This window comes from Tiliqua scincoides, chromosome 14 (genome assembly GCF_035046505.1).
Source record: "Tiliqua scincoides isolate rTilSci1 chromosome 14, rTilSci1.hap2, whole genome shotgun sequence".
In the NCBI taxonomy this organism is placed as follows: Eukaryota; Metazoa; Chordata; class Lepidosauria; order Squamata; family Scincidae; genus Tiliqua; species Tiliqua scincoides.
The window spans coordinates 14,070,125-14,078,962 of NC_089834.1; the positions used below are offsets into that span (position 1 = coordinate 14,070,125).

General features: G+C 52.5%; 1 protein-coding gene across 1 annotated transcript in view; it reads right to left on the reverse strand.

Moving 5' to 3' along the window:
• Positions 1–5,488, reverse strand: part of MLXIP (MLX interacting protein) — a 39,967-nt gene extending 34,479 nt beyond the window's left edge. Inside the window, exon 1 of the mRNA XM_066609997.1 lies at positions 5,142–5,488. Coding sequence (XP_066466094.1) covers positions 5,142–5,488 — 347 coding nt within the window. The remainder of the gene's footprint in view (positions 1–5,141) is intronic.
• Positions 5,489–8,838: the final 3,350 nt, after the last annotated feature.

The following is an 8,838-nucleotide window of genomic DNA, read 5'->3' on the forward strand; positions in this document are numbered from 1 at the left end:
CACATTGGGGCAAAAAATCAAAACTTTAGATATAGGCTGATGGGTTCTGAGCTGCCTGTGACAGATCAGGAGAGAGATCATGGGGTGGTGGTGGACAGGTCGATGAAAGTGTCGACCCAATGTGCGGCGGCAGTGAAGAAGGCCAATTCTATGCTTGGGATCATTAGGAAGGGTATTGAGAACAAAACGGCTAGTATTATAATGCCGTTGTACAAATCTATGGTAAGGCCACACCTGGAGTATTGTGTCCAGTTCTGGTCGCCGCATCTCAAAAAAGACATAGTAGAAATGGAAAAGGTGCAAAAGAGAGCGACTAAGATGATTACGGGGCTGGGGCACCTTCCTTATGAGGAAAGGCTACGCCGTTTGGGCCTCTTCAGCCTAGAAAAGAGGCGCCTGAGGGGGGACATGATTGAGACATACAAAATTATGCAGGGGATGGACAGAGTGGATAGGGAGATGCTCTTTACACTCTCACATAATACCAGAACCAGGGGACATCCACTAAAATTGAGTGTTGGGCGGGTTAGGACAGACAAAAGAAAATATTTCTTTACTCAGCGTGTGGTCGGTCTGTGGAACTCCTTGCCGCAGGATGTGGTGCTGGCGTCTAGCCTAGAAGCCTTTAAAAGGGGATTGGACAAGTTTCTGGAGGAAAAATCCAGAAAAGGGGAGGGCACCAAGATGAAGTCTCTTGTTATCTGGTGTGCTCCCTGGGGCATTTGGTGGGCCGCTGTGAGATACAGGAAGCTGGACTAGATGGGCCTATGGCCTGATCCAGTGGGGCTGTTCTTATGTAAATGTTTGGGTCTCCTTAACCCTTTACACCCCTAAACAGAGTCTTGGGAAGGCCTGTCATTGTATATGTGGGTTCCAGAGAGCCCCAGAGTGCCAGCGCATGTGTGCAGTAGCGCAGCACTGAGCAGATGGTGGCCATTATTGTGTGGAGCCCCTGAAAGGGAGCCCCAGGGCTCCTAGAAGCACAGTTTGAGAAAAGCTGGGGTCACTACAGGTAATGCCAGTGTGTGCACAGCAACAGAATCACTGAGCAGTCATCCCAGTTTGTGCATCTTCTTAGGTATGCATATCAATGTCGACTAACACATTCGTTACCAAAAAAAGTCACATGACTTTCTCACCATTACTGTAGAAAGGAAGTGATATGGTGTTGGAGAAGCAACAGCATAATATTTCCTTGAGATTATCAAAGGGAAGACAACTGCTGATAGAAATAGCTTACTATTATTCTGAAGAAACTTTTTTTTAAAAAAAACATCATCCTGCAAAGGCACTTTGCCTCTAGGGTCACATCCAGGAATGTGCTAAGTACTTAACCGCTTCTGTTCTGCAGGAGGAGGTGGAAACTCAGGATCTTTGCAATCCGGATCAAGCACTGCACATTTATTTTTAAATCTCCTCCTACACTGAATCAATCCTCGCTTGCTCCTCTTACAAGCCTTGCACATTCTTACACGGAGAATGTAAGCATCTCTCTAGTCAACACAGCTGGACACAAGAGAGGAAACCCCTTAAGAGAGTCTCCTGTAGAGGTGAGATATGCAAGAGCAGGGGTGCTCACACTTTTTTGGCTCGAGAGCTACTTTGAAACCCAGCAAGACCCGGAGATCTACCAGGGGGGAAGGAAGCGTCTGACAGACACCCCCTTTAATGTATGGAGCCCCTGCTGGAGTCTAGTCAGTTTCGTCAGTTTTGTTGCTGCATGCCTGAAGAGCAGCTAAAGTGTCAGTTTCAGTGTCAGTTTAGTGTCAGCTAAATATGTCAGTTTCGTCTAGTCACTAGAGGAAACTGACATATTAACAGTTTGGAGAGACAGGGCTCCGCGATCTACTCATTTTGCCTTGCGATCTACCGGTAGATCGTGATCCAGCTATTGAGCACCCCTGTGCAAGAGCAAAAGGAAAAAGGAAAACAGACACTGAAAAGGAAAGGAAAAGAAAACCAGCAGCCTTCATATGTTCCACTTCCTGGTTATGTTTGTTCCCCAGTGCTGGAGCACTTTTTGCTTGCCTGCCACGCCTCCGAGGTCAGCAGACACACAAAACTTTTTCAAGGTTTTGTGAGCACAATCCTTGTCATATGGAGTGAGAAAGAGCAACTTTTTTTCAAGAACTAGAAATGTCAGCTCCCCCTCGGAGGTTTCCAACCCCCTCCATCTACGTTCCTACTCTCCACAAAGTCTCTACTGCCTTCAGCACTCAGCCGCCTGCCACGTCTCTTCCCAGCTTGCAACTCAGCTTGCAGACACCTGCCCCACACATCCCCTATCCCGAAAAGCAGCTTCCCCCAACCAGGTTTTCATCCTGTCAGAGGCTTCCCTCTTCCAGTCTGTTTCACAAGAAACATTACCACAGCCTCTCCTCCTTCCAGCCCATCCTTCCTACAAACAGTTTATTCTTACAGGTCCCACACCCTGTGTGTGACCGCTGCTGACCTTCACACACACCCACATTTCAGCCTTCTCTGTTCCCATGAAAGAATCCCATCCATCCAGGTATCTGAAACACCCTTCCAAGGGAAGTTTGCCTGGTCTGATTTAGGTATGCTTCTTGGGTGGGCACTCTAGCTGAGACCTTGGGCTACAGTTACATCCATTCCTGTGAATATGGCTTGTTTTATTGATGCAATTAGTTTTTTTTTTACTGCTTTTCTGTGGTTTTTTTTTTTTTGCCTTGTAAACTGCCAAGAGCCACTGTGGACCAAACAAGTGAGGCCATCCTCAGGTGCCTTTTGTGGACTGCCTGGGGAAAGGATCTCCACAGTGATGTGGAATTCCCAACTGTGGAATTCACTCCAGAGGGACAGAGGCTCACCTGGCACTTATGCTTTCTGCATAAAGACTTTCCATATCTGATCGGCTTCAAGGTCCTCAGCAGCAGCATCCTACACACGTTTACTTCGAAGCAAGTCCCACTGTGTTCGATGAAGCTTACTCCCAGGTAAATGTGTACATAGGATTGCATGGGTCAAGGACCTGTGAATCAAAGGACCATCTTCTTCCCTTAGGAACCTTCATGGGGCCTTTCCAGTGGGTTTCATATTGTCTTGCAGTTTTATCTGGTTGCAGTTTCCTCGCTTTTAAAAAAACATGCTTTGTAAGCCATCCTGAGAACCACCATTTGAAAGGCAGCCTATGTATATTTGACAACAAAAGAGTCAAAAATACACAGAAAAGGAACATAATCATCATTCTGTAACAAGGGTGTCCAACTTGTTTCATACAGAGGGCCAAAGTTAGCATTCATGGTGCCTGCTGAGGATCGGAAGTGACATAATTAAGCAGAAAGTGATAATTGGGCAGACGATGGCCAGAAATAAGCACTTGGTTCTAGCACAGAAACTCATTAGCTGCAAATGGCAGAAGAGAAAATGTGCAAGTCTTGTTCATAGCTTCAAGATACCCCAATTATCATGCTGGGAGCACCCAATTTTAACAGGGGCTGGATAAACTGCTTCTGGTGCTGCATTTGGCCAGCAGCCTTTATGTCTGCACCCCAATCTATAATGCTGTGAGCTACTTTACACTGATTCATGGGCCTCTTCAAACCCTTTGGAAACAGATGGGCACAGACATCTTCAGAAATACATAAACAAATGTGCTTTTGCCACATTAATCAGCACCCCTTTTACCCTCACGAGCTGCTTTTGGACCCTTGGGTGGGAAAAGGGGCATACAAACCCTGTTCCCAGAGCAGAATTTGGACGGGATTGGGCCCCAAGTTCTACTGAACACACACAGTGGGGCTTACTTTGGAGTTCTGAACCCCACACCAGCCTGGGAGTAAGTCCCACTGACTGAACACAGCAGGGCTGAGACCACAAATCCTTAACGTGAGACCCACAGACTATGTTAGGACTTACTTATGAGTAGGCACATGCCTAGGCTTGTGCCCCAAGTCCCAGTGGGCTCACCTGAGAGTCACAGCCCAATCCCATGCATGTCTCCTCAGAAGTCAAACCCGTTAGTCAGTGAGGCTTACTCCCAAGTAAGGGCGGACGGGATGACGGCCTCAGAGCCCCATCCTGTCCAGGGGGAGCCCCACAGCAGTGAATGGGGCTTCCTCCCAGGTGAGCATGGGGAGGCTTGCAGCCTCAGGGCCCTCAGAGGGAGCCCCCCAGCAGTGAATGGGGCTGCTCCCAGGCAAGGGGACCCTCAGAGGGAGCCCCACAGCAGCGGCTGCTCCCAGGTGAGGGGGACCCCCAGGGGGAGCTCCACAGCAGTGAATGGGCTGTTCCCAGGCGAGGGGGAGCGCCACAGCAGTGAATGGGGCTGCTCCCAGGCGAGGGGGAGCGCCACAGCAGTGAATGGGGCTGCTCCCAGGCGAGGGGGCCCCTCAGAGGAAGCCCCACAGCAGTGAATGGGGCTGTCCTCAGGTGAGGAGAACCCCCAGGGGGAGCCCCACAGCAGTTGAATGCGGCTGCTCCTAGGCGAGGGGGCCCCTCAGAGGGAGCCCCACAGCAGTGAATGGGGCTGTTCTCAGGTGAGGAGAACCCCCAGGGGGAGCCCCACAGCAGTTGAATGCGGCTGTTCCCAGGCGAGGGGCCCCTCAGAGGGAACCCCACAGCAGTGGAGGGGGCTGTTCCCAAGCGAGGGGGAGCCCCAGGGGTAGCCCCACAGCAGTGAATGGGGCTGTTCTCAGGTGAGGAGGACCCCCAGGGGGAGCCCCACAGCAGAGAACGGGCTGTCCCCAGGCGAGGGGGCCCCCCCCTCAGAGGGAGCCCCACAGCAGTGAATGGGGCTGTTCTCAGGTGAGGAGAACCCCCAGGGGGAGCCCCACAGCAGAGAACGGGCTGTCCCCAGGCGAGGGGGCCCCCCCCTCAGAGGGAGCCCCACAGCAGTGAATGGGGCTGTTCTCAGGTGAGGAGAACCCCCAGGGGGAGCCCCCCAGCAGTGAATGGGCTGCTCCCAGGCGAGGGGCCCCCCAGAGGGAACCCCACAGCAGTAGAGGGGGCTGTTCCCAGGCGAGGGGGAGCCCCAGGGGGAGCCCCACAGCAGTGAATGGGGCTGCTCCCAGGCGAGGGACCCCCAGGGGTAGCCCCACAGCAGAGAACGGGCTGCTCCCAGGCGAGGGGCCCCTCAGAGGGAGCAGCGAGGGGGCTGCCCCCCGGCCGCGGGGCGTCACCTGTAGGCGAGCGTCATGCACTCGAAGAGCTTGGTGAGCGAGGCGTCGATGCTGAGGCGCCCGGCGGGCCTGCGGGGGCGCGCGGGGCCGAAGCGGTAGGTGCGCGTGGCGAGGACGTTGACGGTGTCGAAGTCGTAGCCGCGCTTGGGCGGGTGCTCGCTGTGCGGCGACGACACCATGAAGTGGCCCGAGTGGATCACCTGCGGCGCGCCGCGCCCCGGCCTCGGCCCCGGCCCCGCGGCCGCCCCAAGAGGGGCCCCGCGCGCCGCCCCCCGCGGCTCCGCCGGACGCCCGCGCGCCGCCCCCGCCTCGTCGCTGCTGTCCTCGCTCGACGACGAGCCCGCCATCGCCCCCCGGCCCCGCCAGGCCGCCCGAGCGCAGCAGCAGCCGCGCCCCGCCCCGGGGCGGGCCTCGCCTCGCTCGCCCCGCCCCGCCCCGCCCGCGGAAGCCGGCCCCGCCCCCCGCCCCAGCAGCCGGAGAGCCTGCGGAACTCCCCGCCGCGGGGCGCGGCACCAGAGCAGGGGCAGCCCCTGGGGTGGCGCGCCTGTGGCCCCCCCCCGCCAGGGAGCAGGGGGGATGGAGGGGCGCTCTCTCCCCCCACACCACCAGACCAGGGCACAGCCACTGAGTGTCTGTGGAACCCCCCGCCACAGGACGGGCAGAGGGGTGCTCTTCTCCCTCTCGCACAGCACCACAGCCGGGGGCAGCCGCCCAAATGCAGTGTCTGTGGAACTCCTTGCTACAGGACAGGGTGCTGGAGTGGATAGAGGGAGGCTCTTCTCCCTCTCCCACAGCACCGGGACCACGGACAGGGACTGAAATGGAGTGTCTGTGGAACTCCTTGCTGCAGGATAAGTGTGGTAGAGAGTGGACGGGGGGTGCTCTTTTCTTGCACACACAGCACCAGACCAGGGCACAGCCACTGAGTGTCTGTGGAACTGCTTGCCACAGGATGGGGTGGAGGGCAGAGGGGTGCTCTTCTCCCTCTCGCACAGCACCATAGCCAGGGGCAGCCGCTCAAATGCAGTGTCTGTGGAACTCCTTGCTACAGGACAGGGTGCTGGAGTGGATAGAGGGGGGCTCTTCTCCCCCTCGCACAGCACCGGGACCATGGACAGCGACTGAAATGGAGTGTCTGTGGAACTCCTTGCTGCAGGATAAGTGTGGTAGAGTGGACGGGGGGGGTGCTCTTTTCTTGCACACACAGCACCAGAAGCAGGGGACAGCCACTGAAATTGAGTGGCAGAAGAGTTAGGACAGACAAAAGAAAACCTCTTCACCCGGCATGTAATTGGGCTGTGGAACTTCTTGCCACCTGATGTGGTGATGGCATCTGGCCCGGATGCCTTGAAAAGGCGATTGGACGGGTTGATGGAGGAAAGGTCCATCACAGGTGAGCAGCCATGATAGGTCTGTGCAACCTCCTGGTTTTAGAAGTGGGCTACCTCTGAATGCCAGGTGCAAGGGAGGGGCACCAGGCTGTGGGTCTCTCGGCCTGGTGTGCTCCCTGGTGGGCCACTGTGAGATACAGGAAAGCCCCTGATGTTCAGGGGTGTACCCCCGGGAAGCCAGCAAGCAGGGCACAGCAGTAACAGCCCACGCCCACAGTTGCTCCCCACTTTAGGCCTCTGACATGTCATTAGGCAGGAAGTGATGTCATTAAACAGGTCATAACCAAAAAGCACTTTTTCTCACTTAGGAACTCATTAGCTGTAAATGACAGAAGAAAAAATACATCTTGATTTCAAGATGTATTTCAAGATATGGGAGAGCCCAATTTTCAGGTGGGCTGCCCTTACAGCAGTAACACCTCAGCACTGCTCAGCAGCTGAGAGCCCGAGGGCCAGATAAAAAGCTTCCACGGGCCACATCCAGCCCCCGGGCCTTATATTTGACACCCCTGCTCTACAGCTTTTGAGTTTAGAAGCAAGGCCTGTGTAGGGACTGTGGGACTGCCTGCTCCCTCTGGCAGCCTTTAAACAAGGGAGCAGCAGCTGCCTCTGGGCAGGAAGCAATATTCCCCCTTTCTCCTGAAGTGAATGAAACCCTGTCCACTATTACCACAGCAGCAAGCCTCTCATGTTTCTGAAAGCACCAGTGTGGATTCAGCCTGCTTGTGTGTCATGTTGCCAGGATAGGAAAGGCTTCCCCATCCCTAAGGAAGAAAAGAGTGAACAATAGAGCCTTAAACTGGAACACAGTCTGCACTATAAGTTATTATTATTACTATTACTAACAATATTTATATACTGCTTTTCAACAAAATGTTCACAAAGCAGTTTACAGAGAAAATCAAATAATGTGACCAAAGTTATCTCTGCGTTATAGGAATTTGCTTCCTTGTTTTTATGTTTGTCTTTGGGCTATCATCATTTCCAAAGCTTAAGGAAATAAGGGCCACTTGTGCTTGCCAACAAAGACAATGTCCCCCAAAACAAACATGATACCCAGAAGTCCCTCATAATTCAGCGGGGCTTATTAGAGAGTAAGCATACTCAGAATTGCAGCCTCAAACCTTGGTACTTTTGAACAAGTAGACTTCTTGATCAAAGGATTATTCACACAGTGTTTGTGTTGTGTTTAGATTTTATTTTTTTTTAATGAAACCATTGTACATTGTACAAACCATAGCTACTGATGGAATAAATAAGTGAAAAATATACTGCTGTACAACACACACACAAATCATTAAGATGGAAAATAATTAGGTTTTCGTTTTTTAAAACAACCCACAAGATTCTTTACACCTTCTGGTAGGCCTTTAGATCTAAAGGCAGTGTTTCTGAATGAAGAAAGCTACCCCCAAAGCCCATAATTTTACACAGCCTCACTGACCGGCTGTTGCTGTTTTGTTAAGTGCCAGCACTTTTTGGAATGTTTAACTACTCTTTCACCCAAGCACAAGAACTTCAACCTGAACAGTCCTGCTATTAAAGAGATGGGATGGGGAAATTGCTCATCTGGAAGACCTCCTCCTCCTTCTCTCCCCAAGATCAGTTGCCTTGCTAGCTTATGCTTTGCTTTTAGTTTCTGAGTGTAAATGAAGGTCCAAATGCCCAGCCTGTAGATAGGGAAGCACTATTTCTAAAATCGCTGGGAATGACCCACCAAGCACTCCTGCTGCATGACCTCCAATAAACTAGGCGAGATTGTACAGCTGCAGCATTTGGTGGAGGGCACTCTCGTCTTCCCATCATTACAATGCAAGATTTCAACAGCCTCTCTTCCACACACACCCACTTCCCTGTGCTGTCAATACTCTCCAACAAACCTATAGAACCAAATCGACAGAAAGGCAGCTCCAAACCAAGAAAGCTAGATCTGGTATCAAGCCTCAAGTGTTGAGGATCCTTCCCCTGTTGGTTGGATCCCATCAATAATTTGCAAACATTAAAAATGTATTAACTGCACATCCACAATGGCCTATCAGTGTTATCAGGCACTTCAAAGACTAGTAACAGTCTTGTAGATGGATTTTTAATTTCTGCATACCAGGTAATGTCAAAGTCATCCCCCTCCATCCCGTCAGAAGGGTACAGACTGACACTATGGGATTTTAAGGAAATAAACTGAATCTGCTCCCCCCCTCCCCAACCTGCCTATTTATAAACAGAGGATCCCAATATCAAAACAACTTTAACAAGCTGCAAATTAGGTGTCGCTACTTACAAGCTGTTGAGCACTGTGGCTATGCTGG